At 35.6% G+C, this 27,139-nt stretch overlaps 1 protein-coding gene across 1 annotated transcript; it reads left to right on the plus strand.

The window, feature by feature from the left end:
- Positions 1 to 15,682: 15,682 nt before the first annotated feature.
- On the plus strand, positions 15,683 to 27,120 carry LOC110542236 (pancreatic alpha-amylase 2a5). The gene is made up of 10 exons (XM_021628868.2): positions 15,683 to 15,856; positions 16,150 to 16,296; positions 17,514 to 17,702; positions 19,915 to 20,145; positions 22,804 to 22,937; positions 23,692 to 23,814; positions 23,907 to 24,006; positions 25,319 to 25,437; positions 25,542 to 25,667; positions 26,899 to 27,120. Exons 1-10 carry the CDS (start codon positions 15,689 to 15,691, stop codon positions 27,086 to 27,088), a joined length of 1,527 nt encoding a protein of 508 aa, XP_021484543.1. The 5' UTR covers positions 15,683 to 15,688; the 3' UTR covers positions 27,089 to 27,120.
- Positions 27,121 to 27,139: the final 19 nt, after the last annotated feature.

Below are 27,139 nucleotides of genomic sequence, written 5' to 3' on the forward strand. Positions count from 1 at the left end.
TTGACCTCCCCACCTCCCAAGGGAGGAGCAGTACTGTTAGGCCACAGAGGAGGACTTTGCAGCCAGTCTTGAAAATACCTGACAAAAGGGAGTCATATGAAAGGGGAGGAGGTCCTCCCCTACTAGTGGACTTGGAAAGGGGCAGGGGAGGAGATGAGGGAGGGAGGGTGGGATTGGGGAGGGAATGAGGGATACAGCTGGGATACAGAATTAACAAAGTGTAACTAATGAGAAAAATAAAATTATGGAAAAGAAAAAAATGTATCCATTTCCTATAAAGAACATTGTTTTAAAACTATTCCTTTATAATATATATAATATATATTATATATATTATTATTATATATTATATATATATAATTTTTTGTGTCTGTTATAATGTTTCTCAGCTATTTTGCATCCTGTTAATTAGGGTCACATCTTTTCTCCTTTGATTTAGTTGGGACAAGACAAAGGCTGTTGATTCATTTATCTTCTCAAAGAATCAGTACTTAGATACATTGATTCTTTATATTATTTCTTATTTTCTATTTTATTAATTTCTTCTTCAATTTTTATCATTTTTTATTTTCTGGGTTTTTTTTGTTTGTTCACACTTTTGAAAATTCTTGAATTATTTCTTCAAGTCATTCACTGTGTTACTTATTATTTTTTTACTGTAAACATTTAAAAGTGTCAAATTTCCACTTAGAATTTTCTTTAATGTACTCTTGGAGGTATTTTGTCTTTGTGTTTTCAATTTTATTTAGTTCCAAAAATTTTATGATTTATTTTTTGATTTCTTTTTTGATCCATTCATCATTCAGGAATGAGTTGATTAATCTCCATGAATTTATATACTTTTTATTGTTGTTCACTGAAGACTTGAATTTCTTATTTCCATATGGTTTATTGTGATGATCTTTCTTTCTCCTGTTACCTTCTTACTCTTTGTTCCATACCTGTTGACTCTCTACTTCTTCCCAAGTAGCTGAGTTCCTTAATTCATTTCATGTCTCTCTTCTTTCTTGAAAATGTTTGGCAGATATCCTTAGTTCATGCTTGCAAAACTTGTTCCACATCTAGAGGGAAATATTTTATCTTCTAACTCTCATTGTCTTTCCACATACACCATTCTAATTCCTTCCCAGGGCATTGGTTGTGGACTTAAGATTCTCTTATTGTAATTTTGACGAGTTCTTTATGTATGCTTGACCATTGCCCATTGATAATAGAGGATCCAGTAACTAAAGCTGAGTGATGTTCCAGTTAATCTATATAAACTGAAATATATGTTAACTACATCTCCATTTGGAAAAACAAGCTTTTACATTCTTTCATATGGTCTGTGACTACCCAATCCATATGCTTCTTAAAAGGCTTTAAATAGTATATTACCTCCATGTGACATAAATGAAAAACAATCAGAAAGTGATGGAATGGTCAAACCGCTATTCAGCTTGAGGGTAACTAGTGAAGTTAAGCTCAGTGTTGTATCACACAAAATTCCTATCTGGGTTACATTATTGCAGACTTTCCCCTACTAATAGTTTTCACAGAATAGTCTAGAAAAACTAATGCTAGTTACTGAGGATTTTGTCTTGATTTATCTGGGTATGCTATGTCCAATATATCTGTTTTCCTTATAAATCGGTTTTACCATTTAGCTCTTATGTGAAATCTTATCATGGTCATTATCATGTACTGTTGTGGAGGCCCTGCCTCCAATACTTTCTAAACAGATATATCAGGCAGTCAGATTTTGGTTTTAAAATATATGTCAGAATCAGCATTAACTAACCATACATTGAATTTCCATTTATGATACAATTATGGAAAATTATTTTGATTAGCTAATGTATTTTATTTTCTTATATTTAACATCCTCTCTTAGAAGCTTGTTCCTATGTAATGAGAGACAGAAAAAAAGGAAGAGTATGAATGAGAGGGTATGTAAGAGGGAAGTAGAAGGAATTTGAGGGAGAGTGAATCATAATCGGGGTATATTACTAAGAATCTACTTATAATAAAAGGAAAAAGGTTTGCTTGGCATCTAAGGAGATGATCCTGTGGTTTTTCTGCTTCAGTATTTTTGTGGGGTGGATTACATTGATGGATTTCCATATACTGAACCACCCCTGCATGCCTGAGATGAAGCCTACTTGGTCATGGTGGATGATATCTTTTATGTGTTCTTGGATTTGGTTTATAAGTATTTTATTGAGTATTTTTGCATCAATGTTTATAAGAGAGATAGGTCTGAAGTTCTCAGTTTCAGTTGGGTCTTTGTGTGATTTAGGTATCAAGAAGACTGGCTTCATAGAATGAGTTTGCAAAGTTCCTTTGTTTCTATTTTGTGAAATAATTTGAAGACAATTGGAGTTTGCTCTTTTTTGAAGGTCTGGTAGAATTCTGCTCTGAAACCATCTGGCCCGGGGCTTTTTTAGTAGGGAGAATTTTGATTACTGCTTCTCTTTCCTTGGGAGATATAGGATTATTTAATCTCTTTACCTGATCTTGATTTAATTTTGGTAAATGGAATCTATCAAGAAAACTGTCCATTTCATTTAGACTTTCAAATTGTGTGGCATATAGGCTTTTGTTGTAAGACCTAATTATGGTTTGGATTTCCTAAGTGTCTATCATTAAGTCCCCCTTTTCATTACTGATTTTGCTGATTTGGATAGTCTTTCTCTGCCTTTTAGTTAGTTTGGCTAAGGGTTTGTCTATCTTGTTGATTTTCTCAAAGAATCAGCTCTTATTTTCATTCGTTCTTTGAATTATTTTCTTTGTTTCTAATTCATTGATTTCAGCTCTGAGTTTAATTATTTCCAATCATTTACTACTCTTGGGTATGTCTGCTTCTGTGTCCCTCTCCCCAGGGCTTTTAGGTATGTCCTTAAATTGCTTGTATGAGATTTCTCAGACTTCTTTCTAAAGGAACCTAGTGCTATGAACTTTCCTCTTAACGCTGCTTTCTTTGTGTACAATAAGTTTGGGTAATTTGTGCCTTCATTTTCACTGAATTTTAAGAAGTATCTGATTTCTTTTTTTTTAGTTTTTTTTTTATTAATTACAGTTTATTCACTTTGTATCCCAGCTGTAGCCCCCTTCCTCATCCCCTCCCAGTCCCATTCTCCCTCCCTTATTTTCTCCCATGACCCTCTCCAAGTTCACTGATACAGGAGGTCCTCCTCCACTTCCCTCTGAATCTAGCCTATCAGGTCTCATCAGGGTTGGCTGCATTGTCATCCTCTGTGGCTTGATAAGGCTGCTTCCCACTCAGCGGGAGGTGAACAAGCAGCTAGCCACTGAGTTCATGTCAGAGACAGTCACTCTTACACTTACTAGGACACCCACTTGGACACAGAGTTGCCATGGGCTACATCTGTGCAGGGGTTCTAGGTTATCTCCACGCATGATCCTTAATTGGAGTATCAGTTTCAAAAAAGACCTGTAGGTCCAGCTTTCTTGATTCTATTGCTCTCCTTGTGGATCTCCTGTCCCCTCCAGGTCCTTCTGTCTCCTCCTCCTTTCATAAGATTACTTTCACTCTGCCCAAAGTTTGGTTATGATCCTTAGCATCTGCTTTGATACACTGCTGGATCTTTCAGAGGTCCTCTGTGGTGGGCTCCTGTCCTGTTTCCTGTTTTCTCCCTCTTCTGATGTCCATCCCATTTGCCTTTCTGAATGAGGATTGACCATCTTACCCTGGGTTCGCCTTCTTGCTCAGCTTCTTTAAATGTATAGATTTTTAGTAGGTTTATCCTATATCATATGTCTAATATCAGCTTATAAGTGAGTATATTTCTTGTATTTCTTATTGCTTCTGGGATACCTCACTCAGAATTATCTTTTCTAGGTCCCACCTTTTTCCTGTAAATTTTATAATTTCCTTGTTTTCAATTTCTGAGTAGTATTCCACTGTGTAAAAATACCACAACTTCTGTATCCATTATTCAGTTGAGGGACATTTGGATTGTTTCCAGGTTCTACCTATTATGAAAAAAAAATGCTACTAACATGGTTGAACAGATGTCCTTGTTGTGTACTTGAACATCCTTTGGATATATGCCTAGGAGTGGTATAGCTTAATCTCGAGGAAATGCTATTCCTAGTTGTCTGAGAAGGCGCCAGATTGATTTCCAAAGTGGTTGTACAAGTTTACATTCCCACCAGCAATGGAGGAGGGTTCCACTTTCTCCACATCCTCTGCAGCATGTATTGTCACTTGAGTTTTTGATCTTAGCCACTCTGGTGGGTGTCAGGTGCAATCTCAGGCTCGTTTTCATTTGTATCTCTCTGATAGCTAAGGACATTGAGCATCTCTTTAAGTGTTTCTCTGCCATTCAGTATTCCTCTATTGAGAATTCTCTGTTTAGCTCCGTACTCCATTTTTTTAAATTTTTTTTTTCAATGCAGTTTATTCAGGAACCTTGAACAATCATCTGACCCTGGGGAAAGCCAGCCCACAGCTTAAATAGCCTCTGGGTAGCCAACCCAGGCGTGCCATGTGGGCAATGCAGATAGGTCCACATACATGGAAGCAAGCCAGATCTTCGGCCTTAGCCAAATGTGGAATTGTTCGTGACAGAGAGCACTCACCATCGGGAAGGTGGAAGGCGGAAACCAGCTCCATCTTTAAGGCACAGCATTCCGCAGCTCTCTACAGTTCCCCCTTTTTGTTTTAGATGCATCAGGCAAGAGTAGAGGTCTCTTGCCTGAGGCGTACTCCATTTTTTAATTGGATTACTTGATTTATTGCTTTTTACCTTCTTTAGTTCTTTATATATTCTGGGTATCAGCCCTCTTTCAGATATAGGGTTGATGAAGATTGTTTTCCAGTTTGTGGGCTGTTGTTTTTTCTGATGACAGTGTGCTTTGCTTTACAGAAGCTTTTCAGTTTCATGAGGTCCCATTTATTGATTGTTGCTCTTAGAGCCTGTGCTGTTGGTGTTCTGTTCAGGAAATTGTCTCCTGGGCCAGTGATGTCACAGCTCTTCCCCACTTTTTCTTCTAACAGATTTAGTGTGTTTGGTTTTATGTTGAGGTCTTTGATCCACTTGGATTTCATTTTTGTTCAGGGTGATAAACATAGATATATTTGCATTTTTCTACAGGTAGACATCCAGTTAGACCAGCACCATTTGTTGAAGATAGTGTCTTTTTTCCATTGTATGGTATTGTCTTCTTTGTCAAAAACAAACAAACAAACAAACAAACAAAAAACAAGTATCCATAGGTGTGTGCGTTTATTTCTGGGTCTTCTATTCGATTCCATTGATCCACCATTCTTTTTCTATGCCAGCACCATGCAATTTTATTACTATTGCTCTGTAGTACAGCTTGAGATCAGGGATGGAGATACTTCCAGATGATCTGTTGTTGTACATGATCATTTTGGCAATTCTGGATTTTTTGTTTTTCCATATGAAGTTGAGAATTTTTCTTTCAAGTTCTGTAAAGTATTTTATTCTGTACAGTAAGTTCTGTTGGTATTTTGATGAGAATTGCATTGAGCCTGTAAATTACTTTTAGCAGGATGGCCTTTTTTTTTTTAATTTCTTTCCTGATCAAGCTGTCATTGAGTGGAAAGTTTAATTTCCATGTATATGTAGGCTTTTTGTTATTTCTATTGTTGTTGAGGTCCAGTTTTATGCCATGGTGGTCTGCTAGGATGCAAGGGATTATTTTGATCTTATATCTGTTGAGGCTTGCTTTGTGCCTGATTATATGATCAATTTTTGTGAAGGTTCTGTGAGGTGCTGAAAATAATGTGTACTTTTTTTGAGTTGGGTGATCAATACTGTAGACATTTATTGTATCCATTTGATTTAGGACCTCTGTAAGTTTCATTATTTCCCTAGTTAGTTTCTGTGTAGATGATCTGTACCTTGATGAGAGTAGAATGTTCAAGTCTTCTACTATTAAGTTATTGGGATCTATGTGTGATTTAAGCTTTAATATTCCAATTACAAATACAGGTATTCTTGTATTGAGGGGCTTAGATATTCAGGATTATAATATCCTCCTGGTAGATTTTTCCTTTGATGAGAATGAAATGCCGCTCCTCATCTTTTTTGATTAATTTTGGTTGAAAGTCTATTTTATTAGGATAGCTACCCCAGCTTGTTTTCTGGGTTCATTTGCTTGAAAACCCTTTTTCCAGTCCTTTACTCTGAAGTAGTGTTTATCTTTGTTGCAGAGGTGTGTTTCTTGGAATCAACAGAATGTTGGGTCCTGTTTCTGCAACCATTCTATTAGTCTGTGTCTTTTTATTTGAGAGTTGAGTCCGTTGATGTTGAAAGATAATAATGATCAACTTTTATTGTGAATTTAGTGGTGTTAATGTGTTTTCATTGCTTGTTTTCTTTTAATTTTTTGTTGTGAAGTTATCTATATCATGTGCTTTCTTGGGTGTAGTTGATTTCACTAGATTGGAGTTTTCCTTCTAGTTTCCTCCATAGGGCTTGTTGCTGTGTAGGTGTTGTTTAAGTATAGTTTTGTCGTGGAATATTTTGTTTTCTCCATCTATGTTGATTGAAGGCTTTGCTGGGTATGGTAGTTTGGGTGGGTATCTGTGGTCTCTTAGAGTCTGGACAACATCTGCCCTGGTCCTTGTGTATTGCATAGTTTCTGTTGAGAAGTCTGCTGTGATTCTTATAGGTCTACCTTTATATGTTACTTGGCCCTTTTTCTTTGCTGCTTTCAGTAGTTTTTCATTGTTCTGTAGATTTGGTGTTTTGACGATTATGTTATGTGAGGGGTTTCTTTTCTGCTCTAGTCTATTTGGTGTTCTGTAGGCCTCTTGTATGTTTGTGTACATCTCTTTCTTTAAGTTGGGAAATTTTTCTTCTATGATTTTCTTGAAAATATTTGCTGGACCTTAGAACATGGAAGGGGTTAGGAGTTTCACAAAGAGAACATCAGAACCAAAATGCTGAGCACTGGGGTCTTTTCTGAGACTGATACTCCAACCAAGGACCATACATGGAGATATCTTAGAACTCTTGCACAGCTGTAGCCCATGGAAGCTGATTCTTCAAGTGGGTTCCCTTAGGAAGGGGAACAAGGGCTCTCTTTGATGTGAACTCAGTGGTTAGGTCTTTGATCATCTTCCCCTGAGTGGGAAGCAACCTTACCTGCCAAAGAAGAAGACAAGTCCTGATATCATCAGTCTTGATAAGACCTGATAGCCTAGGGTCAGATGGAAGGGAGGAGAAGTGCCACATCAGTAGACTGGGGGAGAGGCATGGGAGTAGAATAGGGAGGTAAGGTGGGATTTGGAGGGAATGAGAGAGGTGGCTACAGCTGGGATACAATGTGAACAAATTGTAAATAATAAAAAATAAATAAATAATGAAAAAGAGGTAAGAAATTTATTTCTTGCATAGATTCATCATGAATTCCTAAATATGAACAAATTCCTCCTGTTTCATGTATTTTAGGTAATTTTTAATCTACTTATTTATCACATTATATGATCATAGAGGTACAGTAAAGGAAATTTCCTCTTATGTAGTGAAATGTAGAATATATAGGTAATAGGATATTTATATTTATAGCCCATATATTTTTCCAAGGATGATGCTTTCAAGGAATAATGCAAGAATTTTATAAATGCCATATTTTTTTTATTAAATGTGTATTCAGATTTGTGTATCTCTCTCTGTGTGTGTGTGTGTGTGTGTGTGTGTGTGTGTGTGTGTGTCTGTGATAACATATATTCCAGAATAAATGTGTGGATGTTAAGGGATGGCTCACAGTTGAGATTTTTTCAGCTTCCGTAATCTGTTTCCACAATCTAAACTCAGGTGTGCAGACATAGATGAATGGGCTTTACACACTGGGCTATAGCCAAACCGCACTGTGCATTCTTTGTTTGAGTCTATATGTCAAACATATCAAGAAGCTCTTTGTAAGTTTGCTTCACAAAGAGAAAGTTATTTAATTTTTTAAAGGTTTCACCAGCAGGGCTTCCAGCTACTCAGATTAGCTATCTGAGGGGGAAAGTGAGAAGAAATGAGAAAACACATGACAATATGATTCACTTTATTGAGACAACTGTCTTTGGTTATTTTCATTTATATTTGGTCCATAATACAGTTCTTTAAACCATGCCATCATGTTTTACTAATAACCTTGCATAAATAATAACCTAAAATCACTGATAAAAAAAGAAAACACTAAACAGGTCAAAATTAATTGATCTGGCTGTGAGGAGTCATTAATGTCAAAACCAATATGTGTGTACAAGAGATCATAAGGGGGGAATAGTGAAGCTTTACTGGTAGACAGAGAAGAAAAGGATGAGGAAGGAATGTAAGAAGAAAAGAAAAGAAAAAAGACAAAAAGAATGCAAAGAAAGAAGGAAGGAAGAAAATAATATATAGTAGAATGTAGGAATTTCTAGCCTCATTTGTTTTCCTGTGGCATTCAAAGTACTTCTCTGAAATTGAGAAGATATTTAAACATTGGAAAATGTAGACTATAAAGACAGACTATCAATTTGTTTACACTGAGTGGGAACAGAACATAAGTTTATAACAGTATCACTTGCACAAATAGTAAAGATAACAGTGTTGTGACTGTAATAATGTGGCTGATATTTCAGCGTAGCTGTGCACTAGGATAATGGTATTGTTTGCAGTAACCTGTATCAGCATGATAACAACACTTGGAAGTGTAATTCACATTTTCTACTTCCTATCAATAGAAAAGTTATCTTCAGAGAGGTGCCTTTCAAGTGTGGTAAGTTAAACTTAGAGATGAGTTTTAGGGTTTTGCTTGTGAAAGTCTAGTAGTTATATATACATATAAGCACATAATAAAGACCAGTTAAAAATTAGGCATATATTTGGAAGAGAAAAAGGAGGGTTATATGCGAGGGTTTGAAAGAAGGAAAGGGAAGGGAGAAATTTTGTTTTTATATCATAATCAAGAATATAAAAATAAGTTAAAAATTTCAAAAACTGAGATTGAAATAACGTATATTATTTCTGTTTTATTTTATTTTATTTTTTTCGTCTTCAGTGCATGATCTAGATGATTACTTTTTAGTGTATGGAACCATCAATTGTGAAGTTATGAGGATGCTTACAGTTTCTTTCACAGCTCTTCTTTGATCAGATCTATGTCACTCGATACCGAGTCATACTTCTCACTTAATTTGAATAATTGGTCACATCCAATTATTTCTTTACTTCTGGCAAAGCTCCCTCTTTAATGCTTTTGAAAGTAGATCTCAAATAATAAATAACTTCTTTATATTATTTCTTTCCTAATTCGTTTTTTAAATTTTATTTTATTAATTACACTTTATTCACTTTGTTTCCTCCCATAAGCCTCTCCTTCCACCCCTCCCCATCCCACCCTCCCTCTTCCTTCTACCCTCTCTCCCCCTTCTTCACGGATGGCCCTCCCCAAGTCCACTGATAGGGGAGGTCCTCCTCCCCTTCCTTCTGATCTTAGTCTATCAGACCACATCAGGAGTGGCTGCATTGTCATCTTCTGTGGCCTGGTAAGGCTGCTCCCCTCTCAGGGGGAGGTGATCAAAGAGCAGGCCAATCAGTTCATGTCAGAGGCAGTCCCTCTTCCCATTACTATGGAAGCCACTTGGACACTGAACTGCCATGGGCTACATCTGTGCAGGTGTTCTAGGTTATCTAAATGCCTGGTACTTGGTTGGAGTATGAGTCTCTGGGAAGACCCCTGTGTTCAAATTTTCTTGTTCTGTTGCTCTCCTTGTAGAGTTCCTGTCCTCTCCAGACCTTACTATTTCCCACTTACATAAGATTCCATGCACTCTGCCCAACAGTTGGCCATAAGTCTCAGCATCTGCTTCAATAGTCTGCCATTTGTTAGAATTTCTTAAATTTTATCATGTCCATTAAACTTTTTTTTCTGGGACCTTCTCAGTCATCCAGAGAAAGAAGTTATTATTGTCCCTTGTCATTCTCCAATGACACTTAAGCCTTAGCTTTATATTTTGTCTTATCTTGTGGGCTAAGAGGACTTAGTCTCCTCCAGTCTTAGGCAACAAATCTTGTGATTACAGGTGATTTTAGTCACACAAACACTTAAATTGCTTCAAAGGATTCATACTCATATTCTCATGTTTGTACCTCTTTTTCTTTAGAAAGAGTGCTCTTTCTCACTTTTTCATCTCTCCATAGTCATTTTAAATTTTCTTTTAATATTTTCGTGGGGTTAGCAATGATACATCAGTTTCAGGATTGCTATAACAATAACTTACCTTTTACTTTCCAGCCTTTCTTAGTAGGTATACCTAAATTTATAGGGATAGTACCATCCTTCAATTCACAGAAAACTTTAAGTAATTAGTTTTTTTTTGTTTTTAAACTTTCTTATTATATTCCTCCCCTAAATCTAAAAACTTGCCATCCTGGGATTCAGTTCTACCAAATCTGCTTTACCTACCCTCATCTCAGTTCCTAGGAAATGTCATTTTCTCCCATTTTTTTCTTTCTTCCCCAATGAACACTTTCAAACATTTCATCTTGGTTCCCTTATCTAAACTCATACTATTTTGGATGCTCATCAGCAAGAAAATCAATAGAATTGCTGTATAATAAGAAGTACTTATTATGATAACCTTCATGAAATCTTTGGAAAGTGGAACACTGGCTGTCTTCGTGGTGAGCAAGTCAAGATCTGGAACTGCTCACCTCTCGTAGTAAACTGCCTCAGATGTCCCAATTCATCCCTGAAGTGTGTATGGTTTCTGGACACCACTGGTCTCCAGTCTACATGGATGGCCAAACAGGAGGGCTGTGATAGTAGAAAAGGATGAGAGTAGCAGCAATAGCAGCTATAGTCATGGAATAGTTGTAAGTCATTGTCAAGACAAAAATATTAGCAGACAAAAAACACAGACAGCTTTCTCTCACACAGCCTTTTATCTGGTTATGGCATTTGAAAGGTGCTGCTGCCTTTTAGCATTTAACTTCCCTTTTCAGTTACCCTTATCAAGAAATCCCTCATAGTTATATGCAGAGGCTAACCATTAATAAATACCTTTTGGGTTACCCAGTGTCTTATCTCCCAGGTGATCCCATGTCTTCTCAAAGTGACAATAAACGTTAACCACCAATCTTCTCTTGCCCTCCATTTTCCTTCCCTCCTTTAGTTTCCTATTACTTTTTGCTCTTCTGTATTAGTGACCTTCTTGCCGCTGTGACAAAATACCTGGAAAGAAGCAATGAAACAGACTTATAGTATATTTTCACTTATATTTTCATGAAATAATACCTTTCACTATGAGCAAGGCATGGCAACAGGAGATGATAGCTGCTCGACCTATTACCTCCATAGTCACGAAGGGAAGAAATATAAAATGACAGAAGTCAATAAAACCTCAATATCTGTCATCAAGTCTTACCCATTTTAGCAAGGCTACACTTAAGTGTTTTACTAGGAAACAACCAAAAACAGTTTACACAAATGTACATCAATGAAAACTTTTCCTTCAGAGGAAATCATTCTTACTGTGGGCACCATTATCCAGTGGTCTTTTTATTTCAAGTCCTCTTAATCTTTGACAAACAGAAAACAGTACACAAATATGAGATATCCCCTGATAGTCAGCAGGATGTCTTAACTCAGAGTCCTAAGAATATCAAATAGTAAGTTATATGGTTCCAATATATACTAGTTTAAGTAATGATTTATGTTTGCATAGGAGGAAATGATCTAAGGCTATAAACCAGAAGGCTGAGTACCAAATCTCAAGTTCTCTTTAGGGATGCAGATAGAATCAACTAAACAGGCATTCCTACAACTCCAGCTGTACTTTCTCTCTATAGAGGAGCAATAGAAAGGAATATACATTGAGCAGGCTGCATATATTGTAAGTTCAGCTTCTTGAGCAAAATACAACTGTAGTGACCACAATCCCCTCTACATTTAGAGTCTTTGTTACCCTCTTAAAAATTTTTATGAGCAATCTGTGCAATGATGTTTCTTGTGTATTACTATACTAAGACAGAAACATAGAATTTATTTTGTAGTGACAGCTCATTTATTTTCAAATTATGAATACATTCACAGTGTGCTATGTGCTTCCTGCTTTTGACTACTATAATTTAAAACACAACTTCAGTATTAAAACAGAAACTTTGGTACAAAGAAGAGAAGACTGATTTTAATTAGACATAAATAACATCTCTTTCCTTGTATTCTTCTACATGAGCCTGTGTGACTGACTCTGGCACTCTGGTCCACAGTTTATGTATACTAGTTTTTAAACGAATAGAATTATATGACCTTTTACTTAGTACTCATTTATATTAAAAACGTGATATCAAGAGCTTAGTAATTTAGCAAAGTTTATAGTTTCTCTAACACAGAATTTATTGAACACAGAACACATTATACTAAGTATAGGATTGTCTGTTACTCTTTGAGCCTCAATTGGCTTCTTTCTTCCTCTTTAAATAGGCTTTGATCTGATCTAATTCAAGGACCTCATCTACATCATGTTTTTCCAGTGCTTACACATGCTTTGGTTCTGCTAACATTTATGCTGTTACTGTTTTGTCTCCAGTATTCTAAGCTCCTTTCCTCTTTGTCTATTATTCTCTACTGACTTCTTTTTTTTTTTTTCAATCAAAGCATTTTCTGCTTTTCCTCTTTCAAATCAGCTGAAATCATGTCTTTGATGAAACATTTCCTGACTATATGGTCTGAAAATTTCACATGAAATTACTTTCATGATTTATTATTATAGTTATAGTTACTTGCATTTTCTTCTCTTTCCCATATAATTCTAGAAATCTGCTATGTTAATTTTTGTGATCTAGTATTCTATGTTCTTGACATGATGAGGACACTCATTCTATACTTGTTAATGGTTACAGGAGGTTTTTTCCAACTGATATTTTCATATTTTCATAGATTTTCACTAAGATGAGAAAAACAAAGAATTTTCAGTTTTTAGTTTGTATTGTAGCAGGTAATATAGATGTTTAGTTAAGGGCAAAAGTTAACACCTTCATACATAGTCTATGAGCCGGCAGAGGCAGTGAATCCAACAAAGACTACTCGTGAGACGCCAGAGATAGGTGGACCCAGTCTGCAGTATAAGCTTCAGAAACAATCAGTCAAGGCTACAGACAACCAGATGGCTAGAGGCCAGTGTAAGATTGCAGGCAACAAAAAACAGGACATCAGAATCTCTATTGCAGCTGAAACACAGGAAAACAATTTTAAATCTATCATCATGTAGTTAAGGAAACATGCAGAAAAGGAAACAAACGAAAAACAGTGGTCATCATGGGCAGATAGGAATCCACCTCCAAACAGATGAGGGAAATGAAAAAATAATTCAAGACATGAAAATGGAAAATTAGAATCAATAAAGAAAACACAAACAGAAAAAAAAAAACCTGGAGTTGGAGAACTTAGAGAAGAGATAAAGGACCACAAAAGTAAAAATCACCAACAGAATACAAGAGATGGAGGAGATAATCTCAGGCACTGAAGATACAACTGCAGAAATTGATACATCTCTCAAAGAAAAAATAAAATTGCAAATGTTCCAGACACAAAACATCGAAGAAATCAAGGACATCATGAAAAGAGAAAATCCAAGAATAATAGGAATAGACAAAAAAGAAGATTACAGGATCCAAGGCCAGAAAATATTTTTGAGAAAATCATAGAAGGAAACTTCCCCAACCTTAAGAAGGAAGTGCCTTTTTACATACAAGAGGCCTCCAGAACACCAAATAGACTAGACCAAAAAAGAAATTCTTCCTGCCACATAATAATCAAAATACTAAATCTACAGAACAAAGAAAGATATAAAAATAGCAAGGGAAAAGGCCAAATAACACAAAAAGAAATACCTATCAGAATCATACCAGACTTCTCAACTTTATAACTTTATAACTTCTGGAATTGTGGTTATATACTAGCATGCATAAAAGTTTTAAAAACAGTTGCAATTATTTAAATAATTAAAATTTGAGGAGGAGAAACAAAAATGAGCTCAATAGATAATCCTGTTTCTATTTGGAATAAAAATTATACAACTATTTACAAATATAATCCTAGCTATATTTGCCTCCAATTTTAATTTCCTTTTATTAGAGGATGAATTCAGTAGTTAGATCTATACTAATCAAGGAATACATGTCCTAAAATGACTTTCAGTTTGTTCTCTGTGAGAGTTTTGGAAGGCCCTTCACCTGTTCACATCCTCACGGCAATTCTTTTAGATTAATTATGCTGTAAATATTTATTTATTAATATTGACTTTGTATAGTATAACTATGAAAACCAGAAAGACTTGGATAGATAACATGCAGACACTAAGAGACCACAGATACCAATCCCAGACTATAATACCCAACAAAACTTTCAATCAACATAGATGGAAAAAGCAAAATGCTCCCTAATTTAATTAAATTTAAACAATATATATGCAACACCCCAGCCCTTCAGAAGACACTAGAAGGAAAACTGGAACTCAACAAAATTAACTACAGCCAAGAAAACACAGGATAAAGACAACCTCACAATAAAAAAGCAAAAGAACACAAACACAATCACCACCAACTCCACAATAAAAGGAACTAACAATCACAATATTTATCAATACCAGTGGTCTCAACTCTCCAATAAAAAGACACAGGCAAACAGAATGGTTGCAGAAACAGGATCCAACATTGCTGCATTCAAGAAACACGTGTCTACAACAACCTCAGAGTAAAGGGCTGGAAAAGGTTTTCCAAGCAAACGGACCCAAGAAGCAGGTAGGAGTAGGCATCCTAATATCTATTAAAATAAACTTTCAACCAAAATTAATCAAAATAGATAGGGAGGGACACTTCATTTTCAGCAAAGGAAAAATGCACCATGAAGGCATAACAATCCTGGACATCTATGCACCAAACACAAGGGCTTCTGCATTTGTAAAAGAAACTCTATTAAAGCTGAAATCAAACATAGATCCCAACACCTTAATATTAATAGACTTTAACACTCCACTCTCACCAAAGGACAGATAATCAAGACAGAAGCTAAATAGAATAATAACAACACTTACAGGAGTCTTAAATCAAAAGGAAATAATAGATGTCTATAGAACTTTTTACCTAAATACAAAAGAGTATACCTTCTTTCAGCACCTCATGGAACCTTTTCCAAAATTGATCATATAGTTGGGCACAAAGCAAGTCTCAACAGATAAAAGAAGATCAAATAATCCATTGTCTACTCAGAGTCATAATTCATCCTTCCAGTTTCTGGAATTGTGGTCATATGGTAGCATGCAAAAAAGTTTTTAAAAACAGTTGCAATTATTTAAATAATTAAAATTTGAGGAGGAGAAACAACAATGAGCTCAATAGATAACCCTGTTTCTATTTGGAATAAAAATTATACAACTATTTACAAATATAACCCTAGCTATATTTGCCTCCAATTTTATTTTCCTTTTATTAGAGGATGGATTCAGTAGTTAGATCTATACTAATCAAGGAATACACGTACTAAAAACTGACTTTCAGTTTGTTTTCTGTGAGAGTTTCAGAAGGCCCTTCACCTGTTCACATCCTCACGGCAAATCTTTTAGATTAATTATTCTGTAAATATTTATTCATTAATATTGACCTTGTAGAGTATAACTTTTGTGGAATATAAAAAGGCGCTAGAAAGAACATTGACGACTTCACTTCAAAGCAAAATGAAGTTCTTCCTGCTGCTTTCCCTCCTTGGTCTGTGCTCGGCTCAATATGATCCGCATACTCAGTACGGGCGGACTGCTATTGTCCACCTCTTTGAGTGGCGCTGGGTCGATATTGCTAAGGAATGTGAGCGATACTTAGCTCCCAAAGGATTTGGAGGAGTGCAGGTAAGGTTTATTCACATTTACACGGGGCATTTTCTGCTCTAACGTAGAACAGTTTTCTAAAGCAGGACACGTGTGCTGGAACACAACTTCACCTCACACATGGGGATGGCGCCTCTTCCTTTGTTGCAGGACCTCAGCAATGTCCTGTCCGAGCGAGTTTTCAGGTTGTAATGCAGCAGAACTGCATGTTCACAGGTTGAGAAATAGCATGGAAACATTGGTAGGCGTCTACGGAATTTACGTGTGTGAAGTAAGCCATCTTCTCCTACTAACTGTTACTGTTTTATCTACAGGTCTCCCCACCCAATGAAAATATTGTGGTTCACAATCCTTTCAGGCCTTGGTGGGAAAGATACCAGCCAATTAGCTACAAAATTTGCACAAGATCTGGAAATGAAAATGAATTCAGGGACATGGTGACAAGATGCAACAATGTTGGTGTAAGTGAAGTCAGGATCACTCCAAAATCACTTTCCTCTTTTATTCTTTGTTCATTTCATTTAAGGAAAAAATTTTATACTTTGGTGTTGCTGAAGGAATAAAGGGAAAGGGCAAAGTTATACACTTAATTCATAAAATGTGAAAGGAAAATAAAATCATAAACAAAACATTACTTTTTATTTTTACTGTTTCTCTAACTCATAACTGTGTTATAGTCAACTTTTGACAATCCTTATATATCCACTATGTGTACTTTTACCCTTGTAACCACAGTCTTCCTACTGCCACTTTTCTGCTTTGGCCCTGGATTGGATGTGATTGCCAGTCATTTTCATGTTAGCGTTACTCTCAATTAATGAGCTTTCTTGCCCAGGGCTGGCAAATATCTATTCTCTCCCTACAATGAAGAGAGAGAGAGAGAGAGAGAGAGAGAGAGAGAGAGAGAGAGAGAGAGAGAGAGAGACAGAGAGAGACAGAGAGAGACAGAGACAGAGACAGAGAGAGACAGAGAGATGCCTTCTTGTCTCTAGTACTAAGCTGAGAGTAAAGGCTGGTTTCTTTCTCCATATAGCTCTGTAATCTTCCAAAATCGATAATTTCTCTTCATTCTACTGATTTCATGTTCCTCAGAAATTTATATGCGAGTTTGTTTGTAGTTATGGCAGTTTCTACACAGTTTTCTACACACCCTTTCTAACATGTACTGGCTAGGCATTGGGCCAGACGTAAAGATTAAATTTACTTTTCTGTGATTTTTATTTTTATTATTTTTATTCTTGGCTTTTTTTTTCTCTATCATAGTTTTAATGGTAAACATCTACTTTCTCCTATAAGGATGAGATATCTATACAACTTCTGGTCTTCAGACATACAGTAGACATTGTGAGCTAAGTTTTTTCTTCTTGTGAGCCTGCAAAACCTCAAATGCCATACTCTCTCATACCATGCCCTATTTCGTCAAAAATTGATCTATTGTTTGTAGTTAGGGTAGTTTCTGCTTAGCTCCACCTAATAGTTCTTTATTATTTACCAAATATTGGGATTATTCTTTTTTTGTTTTGTTTTTGTTTTTTGGGGGGGATTATTCTTGATTTTATTTCACATCTTTCCTTTCACACTTGAATATATGTTTTCAAATTTTGGGAGCATGCCTTAAGTTTTGCAGTGAAACTACAGATTTCTGAGTCCAACTGAAGTATGCACTTTTCTTCCTTAGGTCCGTATTTATGTGGATGCTGTCATTAATCACATGTGTGGCGCAGGCGGTGGTTCCGGAACAAGCAGTACCTGTGGAAGCTACTACAACGCTGGCAACAGGGAATTCCCATCAGTTCCATACTCTGGTTGGGATTTTAACGACAATAAATGTGATGGAGAAATCAGTAACTACAACGATGCTTACCAGGTAATGATAGAAATAGCCCAGGGCAGTTCAGAGTCCAATTGGATTACATAGTAATGTGAAGAGGGACTGCCTCTGACATAATCTGATTGGCCTGCTCTTTGATCACCTCCCCCTGGGGATGAGCAGCCTTACCAGGCCATAGTAGAGGACAATGCAGCCACTTTTGTTGTGAACTGATAGACTAAGATCAGAAAGGAGAGGAGAACCTCCCCTATCAGTGGACTTGGGGAGTGGCATGCATGCAGAGGGAGGAGGGAGGGTGGGACTGGGAGGGGAGGAGGGAGGGGCTTATGGGGGGGATGCAGAATGAATAAAGTGTAATTGACGAAAAATTAAAAAAAAATAGTGATGAAAAAAAACCATTTGTGCTTTAGGGATATGCAAGAAATATATGGAGAATCATAGGACATTTCATTTAAATTCCACAGATAAACACGGATAAGACAAAATGCTGAAAAATAGCAATGGAAAAATTTATCTTATTTTCGTTACATTTATTTGTTTTGTAAGCATACACCCAAATCAATGATAAAATGTAGACATGCTCGCTAGTCATTTTGTGTGGAAAAAAACTGAAAGCGTGATTTCATTAATTATATAAGTATTATAGAATAGAAACTTATTATCAGAAGTATAAATCAATATTTAAAATATTTTTCAAGTGACAGCACATGTTGGAGAGGTTGTGGAGAAAGGGGAAAACTCCTCCATTGCTGGTGGGAATGTAAACTTTTGCAAGTACTTTGGAAATGAATCTGGTACTTTCTCAGACAATTAGGAATAGCACTTCCTCAAAATCCAGCTATGCCACTCTTAGGCATATATCCAAAAGATGCTCAGGTACACAACAAGGACATTTGCTCAACCATGTTTGTAGCAGCTTTATTTGTAATAGCCAGAACCTGGAAACAAACCAGATGTCCCTCAATGGAGGAATGGATGCAGAAATTGTGGTACTTTTACACAAAGGAATACTATTCAGCAATTAAAAACAAGGAAATCATGAAATTTTCAGGCAAATGGTGGGATCTAGAAAAGATCATCCTGAGTGAGATATCCCAGGAGCAGAAAGACACACATGGTATATGCTCATTTATATAATCCTATAAGATAGGATAAATATACTAAAATATTTGCACCTAATGAAGATAAACAAGAAAGAGGACCCAGGGTAAAATGATCAATCCTCACTTAGAAAGACAAATGGGATGGACATTAGAGGTAGGAGAAAAAAAAAACCTGACAGGAGCCTACTGCAGAGGGCATCTGAAAGATTCTAGCTAACAATGTATCAACGCAGGTGCTGAGATTCAAAACTTGGTAGAGTGCAGGGAATCATATGATAAAAAGGAGAGTTAGTATGAATGGGAGAGTACAAGAGCTCCACAAGGACAAAATATGTCAGGGCACAGGAGTCCTCTACGAGACTGTTTCTCCAACCAAGGACCATGTATGGATACACACTAGAACCCCTGATCGGATATAGCACATGGTAGCTCAGTATCCAACTGGGTTGTCCTAGTAAAGGGAACAGGAACTATTTATGACATGAACTCAATGACTGGCTCCTTTACCTCCCCTTCTCCTCTGAAGGAGGAACAGCCTTGCTAGGCCACAGAGGAGGACATTGCAGCCAGTCCTGAAGATACCTGATAAGCTAGGGTCAGATGGAAGGGGAGGAGGTCCTCCCCTATCAGTGGAGTTGGAAAGGGACAGGGAGGAGAGGAGGGAGAGAGGGTGGGAATAGGAGGGAAGGAGGAAGGGGGCTATGGTTGGGATACAAAGTAAATAACCTGTGATTGATATTAAAAAATTTAATAAAATAAAATAAAACCTTTTTCAAGCATTAGGTTGTATTTTCTGCATTGTGGCAGTGCACTTACTTAACCAGTGCAAGCTCCTGGCATGGATTCTGTAAACTCCATAGAATAAAGAAAGAAGAAAAACTAAAGGAAGAAGGAAGACAGAGAGGAAGAGAATGAGATAGAGTTAACTAACTAAAATGCTATTCAATTTTATCTCTGATATTCTCTAAATTTACAATAGAAAACATTTAAAATACTGTGCTCAGATTAAAACATTAACACTTCCCATGTCCTGAGTAAAGGCAACATGAAAATATCCATTTGTAAATGGGTTAGTGGCTGACTGATGAATTCTGTATTTAGACCAGAGATGGCTTTCTATAAATCAATATTTTTTGTCCTAACAGGTCAGAAATTGCCGTCTGTCTGGCCTTCTGGATCTTGCACTTGAGAAAGATTATGTCCGTACCAAGATAGCTGACTACATGAACCATCTCATTGACATTGGTGTAGCAGGGTTCAGACTTGATGCTGCTAAGCACATGTGGCCTGGAGACATTAAGGCAGTTTTGGATAAACTGCATAATCTAAATACAAAATGGTTCTCTCAAGGAAGCAGACCTTTCATTTTTCAAGAGGTAAATCACTATATATGTTCATTTATTCAGATTATATATATTTTTTCTTTGTTTTTTTTGTAAGTCTTCAACTAATTTATTCAAAGATGCTATGAAAGAAAACAATGAATTTAAAACTTTCTGGCACAATGTCAAATGATCTCAAAGAGGATACACACAAGAAAACAAATTCAATAGAAGACTTGGAAAGGGAAAACCTCAATGTAGACTTCAAATATTTTTTCTTATATTGAACATATTTTTCCTCATATAATGTATCCTGATTATGTTTTTCCCTTCCTCTAATTCTCTCATTTCTTCTGACTCCTTTTCTGTCTCTCCTTAGAAAAGACTTGTAAGAGATAGGACAAATAGAACAAAATAAAATATAATAAGGTAAATAAAAACTATAATCCTGAAGTTAGTCAACAGTTACAAACATAAGAAAAATAGCCCAAGAATTAGAGATCTACTATTTGCATGGTCAGAAATCCTCAAACACATACAACAAGAAGCCATAATATGTGTATACACACCCTATATGTATATATTATATATTTATAAATTATAATATGAATTTATATATTAATAAATATTAATCAATATATCATATCAACCAATATTAATATTGTTAATTAACACATTAACTAATGTTGATTAATATTATTAATATATTAACACAATACAGTAACTGGTATATTATATTGATATAACATTAATTAATATAATATATTAAAATGAGTAAATAAATATATATGGGGTGAGAGAGAGGACCTGGTGCAGACCCACAGGAGCCTTTGACACTGTAATGTAATTGCTGTATTTCCATCTTCTCTTTTCTTTTTCCAAGCTCTTCCGGATACTTCTCCAGGTTGTCCTTCAAGTTGGTGTCCTCTTTTGCACTGAACTGTTTATTACATGCACACACATACATTATATGTCTAAGTATGCATTTATAATATGTACATATGTACATACATACATACAAACATATGTACATGCTTATATACACACACACATACAAACATACATGCATGTTGCTAAATATAACCATTTAGATCATATATTTAGATCCAGTTTAGATCATATATCACTACCAATACATATGTTTTCAGGCCTTACTGGTTGGTACTGTACAAGCAATTGGCGTGTGGTGTTCTTAGGAAGCTCTTTTGTAGGGTGAGTCTTTTTAGCTTTTCTCTAAATACTATCATTTTGTAAAACAGACAATATATATAATTTATACTGTGGGTTAATATCTACATCACTTATAAAATATAGCATTCGGTTACTGCATAATAGGACATCTCTTACTGGAAATAGAAAGGTTAGTTTTTTCTACAGGTTCTTAGACAGTGCAAATTTTAATAATCCATGTTTTAAATTCTTAGATACGATTATATGATATAGTGAAATCATAATAGCTGTGTCTCAGCCAATCTTTCTGTGTTTGAACTTTGTCTCACATTATTAGGGTTGGAGGTGTTGAAGGTAAACTTATGGAGCTTTCTGTGGTTCAGTAATGTCATTTGAGATGTACTGAAGATAATACCTTTGTGTATCTGTTTTTCTGGGAAAGTGAATGAATGTATAAGCACTTCAAGTGTTGATCTGAGGCTAGTGTTATATCAGTTTGAACTAGTGAACTTTTCCTTCTGTCAGCCATCTTGGTAGATAAGAAATGACCCTGTAATTTGATTTCTTTAATATTCTGTCATATATTTATACATGTATACATGCTTACATAAATACATACATACATGTTTGTAGTTTCATTGATTTAGACCATATATTGCTATCCAGAATCTAGGTATATAGAAACCATTAGAAACATACTTATATAGACCTCTAAGATATGATAAACATAATGAAATCTGTACACCTAAAGAAGATAAACAAGAAAAAGGACCCAGGGTAAGATGATCAATCCTCACTTAAAAAGACAAATGGGATGGGCATTGGACATAGGAGAAAACAAGTAACAGGACAGGAGCCTACCACAGAGGGCCTCTGAAAGACTCTACCTAGCAGTGTATCAAAGCAGATACTGACTCATAACCAAACCTTTGGCAGAGTGTAGGGAATCATGTAAAAGAAGGTGGAGTTAGTATAACCTGGAGAGGATAGGATCTTCACAAGGAACAAATATATCTGGGCCCAGGGGTCTTTTCTGAGACTGATACTCCACCAAGGACCATGTGTGGATATAACCCAGAATCTCTGCTCAGATGTAGCCCATGGTAGCTCAGTAACCAATTGGTTTTTTCCCTAGTAAGGCGAACAGGGACTATTTCTGACAGGAACTCAATGGCAGGCTCTTTGACCTCCCCACTCCCTAAAGAGGAACAGTCCTGCTAGGCCACAGAGGAGGATTTTGCAGCCAGTCCTGAAGATACCTGATAAAACAGGGTCAGATGAAAGGGGAGAAGACCCTCCCCAATCAGTGGACTTGGGGCAGGGAGGAGATGAGGGAGGGAGGGTGGGATTGGGAGGGAATAAGGGAGCAGGATACAGCTGGGATACAGAGTTAATAAAATGTAATTAATAATAAAAATAAAAAATAAAAAGAAACATTTTAAATAACAGAAGTTACTATAAAGATTTCTAAGTGATATTATGTATTAATAATATGCTTTAAAGTTACATTTAAAATGACTGCTATCTCAATGTCTCTTCTAGGTCATTGACCTGGGTGGTGAGGCAATTAAAAGTAGTGAGTACTTTGGAAATGGTCGTGTGACCGAATTCAAGTTTGGAGCAAAACTTGGCACAGTTATCCGCAAGTGGAATGGAGAGAAGATGTCCTACTTAAAGTAAATATACACCATTTCACCATTTGACCTATCTCAGATATTTCTCATTTGTCATTAATAATTTATAGCTTCAACTATCTAATTTATTCAACTATAAATAGTTGATTATTAGTTAGACTTATTTTTTTTCTTAGGCCCCCAAAACTCCCCTTTTTCATTTCTTAGGTGATCATTTTGTAGCCCTGGAAAAACAATGTACCACTTAGTGATTTTTGTCTACGATGACTCTATTCAATCCCAGGAATGCTTGTGTACAGTCTACTGAAGTCATTATTATTATAAAAATTGGTTATATTCATAAATTATCCTAAAATGTAGTAATGATACGAAGCTTCTTTATGTTGTAACAAAACTTAATAGGAAATTTTGAATATTTTTATTAAAACAACATAGTCACAAACAGAGATATCCAATTTGTATCCTTTAGCAGTATGCTTTACTTCTCAAGTTGACCTGATTATAATACAATGAAAAATCTAAAGAAAAATTTAAGACCAAAACAGTATTATATGACACAAATGTGAATAAAGACTCCATGTATATTTCATAGAAATGACATTGTGCATAGAAATGTACATGTACATATTATATACACACACATACATATGTATATGTACACACATGTATATCATATATGTGCACATGTACATGAAAGATAGACTTCTTATGGAAGTGTCATTTATTTAGACAACTGAGGATACCATATGTAAAGTTACTCTAATCACTGTGAACAACTTGCTGTTTTTGAATACAGGAACTGGGGAGAAGGTTGGGGTTTGGTGCCCTCTGACAGAGCCCTTGTGTTTGTGGACAACCATGATAACCAGCGAGGACATGGCGCTGGAGGAGCCTCCATCTTGACATTCTGGGATGCTAGGTAGGAAAAATGTTCCGTACTGCTGTATAACCGCCCTTAATGACAGCAATAAATTATATACTTCTGCTTCCATAACATTTTGAAACTTTCAGGATGTACAAAATGGCTGTGGGATTCATGTTGGCTCATCCTTATGGATTCACAAGAGTTATGTCAAGTTACCGTTGGCCAAGAAATTTCCAGAATGGAAAAGTAAGTGTTGGATTTGTTCAAACTGTTCAATCTCAAGAAAGAGATTCTGTTTTCATTTCACACAAAATTATAGCATAAAGTATTATTTTTTATTTACTACACATTTTGTGCTATAAATTGTACCATTATTGAAGAAGTTCCTGATGATAAAAAAGGAAATAGTGAGAGTAAATTACAGAAAGCAGATTGGTATGTGTGACAAAGTCTTGACTCATAGAATTGGCATGGCATCATGCCTGTTAATACCGAAGAGAATCGCAAACCTATTCTTCCTATGGTGCAACGAGTATCATCTTTAGTAAAATATGCTTATTTTTATGTATATGTGAAATAAGAAGGAATCTGATTAGAAGTTAACTAAGGAAAATATAATACATCGGAATATATGAGATTATAAGACAGTGATTTGCTGACAAATGGATGGTAATTAATACAAGAAATATGTGTGAATTTGTTGGGTGACCAGGTGTAAACAATTTCAAAACAGAACTAAAAATGAATTCTATCATATACCTAAAAGGTTATGTAAAGTTTGCTATTTCATTGACAGATACCAAACTCATAGATTAACGTCAACTGTCAAATAGAAATAGTTCTTCTCTATAAATCAGACAAATGTTTTTCTTTTCTATTTCCTTTTCAAGCTGAGTCTCTTGGTTATTTCTTGAAATCAATTTTATTCTTGAAGAGCTTTCATGTGTTGAATGAGTAGTTTATTTTTCAGAAACACATTTAAAATCTTTGTGATTATAAAAAGTACATTTATACATTTTTCCACTTATTAAGAAAAGTCATGATATTTTATTAGTACATCTTACCAGCAGGTGGTAAGATTCTATGCTGATTAATTGGAATCTGTTTTTATTAAAGACATTTACATAAACTTTCTTTAATTTTTTAGCATAATCAAAGAACTATCTTTTGTTTTCCTGATAAAAATGAGGCCCCTGCATGTAATGTACAATGATAAAATTTTCATTGTACATTAAAGAACCGAGCCTGTTCTTTAATGCTAATGTTCCTAACTCTAATTTTATTGTTTCAGTCACTTTGGAGAGGTTTTAGTGATACTAATCATAAAATGAGAGGTTTAAAAATTGTTTCTGGTATTTTAAATAAGGTCATAGAGAACCTGAGTTTTCACAGAAGTTAAGGACTCACTGAAGGTCTGTCAAAAACACTGAAGAACTTAGATTAAAATTAGAGACAGCAGAGACAGAATTAGCACAAAAAAATTCGTTTTAGCTTTCTGTAGAAAAAAGTATTGGGCAGATACATGCCTTCAAATGACCTGGTTCCTTCAATAATTCAGGACGTGAACGACTGGGTCGGACCACCCAATAACAATGGAGCCACCAAAGAGGTTACCATTAATCCAGATACCACTTGTGGCAATGACTGGGTCTGTGAACATCGATGGCGTCAAATAAGGTGAGCCTGCCTCCTCTAGCTCCTGTCTAATAAGTTGTTTAACTTGTATTTTAAATTGTGCATGTTTACGGATGCCAGCATTTTACGTGATGTTGTTCCTTCAGGAACATGGTTGCCTTCAGAAACGTAGTCAATGGTCAGCCTTTCTCAAACTGGTGGGATAATGGCAGCAACCAGGTAGCTTTTGGCAGAGGAAACAGAGGATTCATTGTCTTCAACAATGATGACTGGTAAGTGGATGTCACTTTAAGGAGGTGTTAATACTGCAATTTGTTTCGATCCTTCTTTTCTTTTTCTGTTTACTTATATTTTATATGGGAAAATCTTTTTCCTAAAGGATTTAAGACACAAAATGAACACTGAAAGTATAGATGTCAAAATGGTTCTTCTTTCATATTCTCCCATGCTTTGTATGCAATTTTGCTTTTGAGATCTTTAAGCCAATTCTTGGAATGACAGTGGCATATATTCTTATGTATGTGCTCATTTGGCACTTTTTACAAAGCACAAGAAATGTAAAGAGATGTTTTGATATTATTTTAACAATATATAATATTTGTATTGGGATAATTTCCCACATACATGAATATCACTTATTTCTTAATCTAATTTATTAATATGCACTCATCAACTTTCTGTCTCTTGGGATATTTTTAAAAGTTTTGTCTACTTGTGCCTGGTCTATAATTTTCTGCAGGACAGCTTACAATCTGGCTTCTAAAACTTTCCTTATTGTACTTTTATCTACTGTACATCTCTCAGTATCTTTAATCATTCCCTCATCTGAAGAATGGTGGCTCAAAACTACAGGTGAACTTTTTAAGTCCAAAATCATCTTCTAATTCGGTTGAGAGCATGATGGCAAGAAACGTAATATGTAAGAAACATAACACAAACATTTGTTGTTGTTGAAAGAACAAAAAATAGTTAATTAGGAGAACAAAATTTTATATTTTATATTCAGTGTTCTACTACAAACTATATATAACTTCATAAAAAATGAAAAATTTTTTCATGAAAAATTTATGAAAAACTTCATGAAAAATTATGTTTAATTCTAGACCAGATTTTTTGTGACATCACGAAATGTATGAACTTTTGAATAAATAATACTAGTAACAGTTTTAAAGCCTTCATAGTTTAATTCCTGCTGAGGACAGTTTGATGGAACTATGGCCATCAGAGGAGGGCTTTGCTGCTTAGCTCCACTCAGATCTCTACTTCATGGTCTCGTAACAGTCACCACAGACTGAATTCTTAGAAGCTGTTTCTAAAGATGCCTTTGGTAGACAGGATTCTCTTATTCTAATTGGCCTAGACTTGGTGTTTGAATTCTGTCACCAAGTATCTCATACTTCCTGTTCCCCAGTACATTGTTGAGACATTTGTTCTCCTATTGATAATAGGTATTCCTGCACTTGACTTATTTGAATTTAAATTGAATACTAACTTTTCTTTCAGGTCTTTGTCCACAACTTTACAGACTGGTCTTCCTGGGGGCACATACTGTGATGTCATTTCAGGAGATAAAATTGACGGCAACTGCTCTGGCATTAAAGTTCATGTTGGCAGTGATGGCAGAGCTCACTTTTCTATTAGTAACTCTGCTGAAGACCCATTTATTGCAATCCATGCTGAATCTAAATTGTAAAAGTCAGAATAAATACACATAGAGAGCACTAATCGAGTGTGTTTCTGTTTC

The sequence above is a fragment of the Meriones unguiculatus genome, chromosome 10 (assembly GCF_030254825.1).
Source record: "Meriones unguiculatus strain TT.TT164.6M chromosome 10, Bangor_MerUng_6.1, whole genome shotgun sequence".
Lineage (NCBI taxonomy): Eukaryota > Metazoa > Chordata > Mammalia > Rodentia > Muridae > Meriones > Meriones unguiculatus.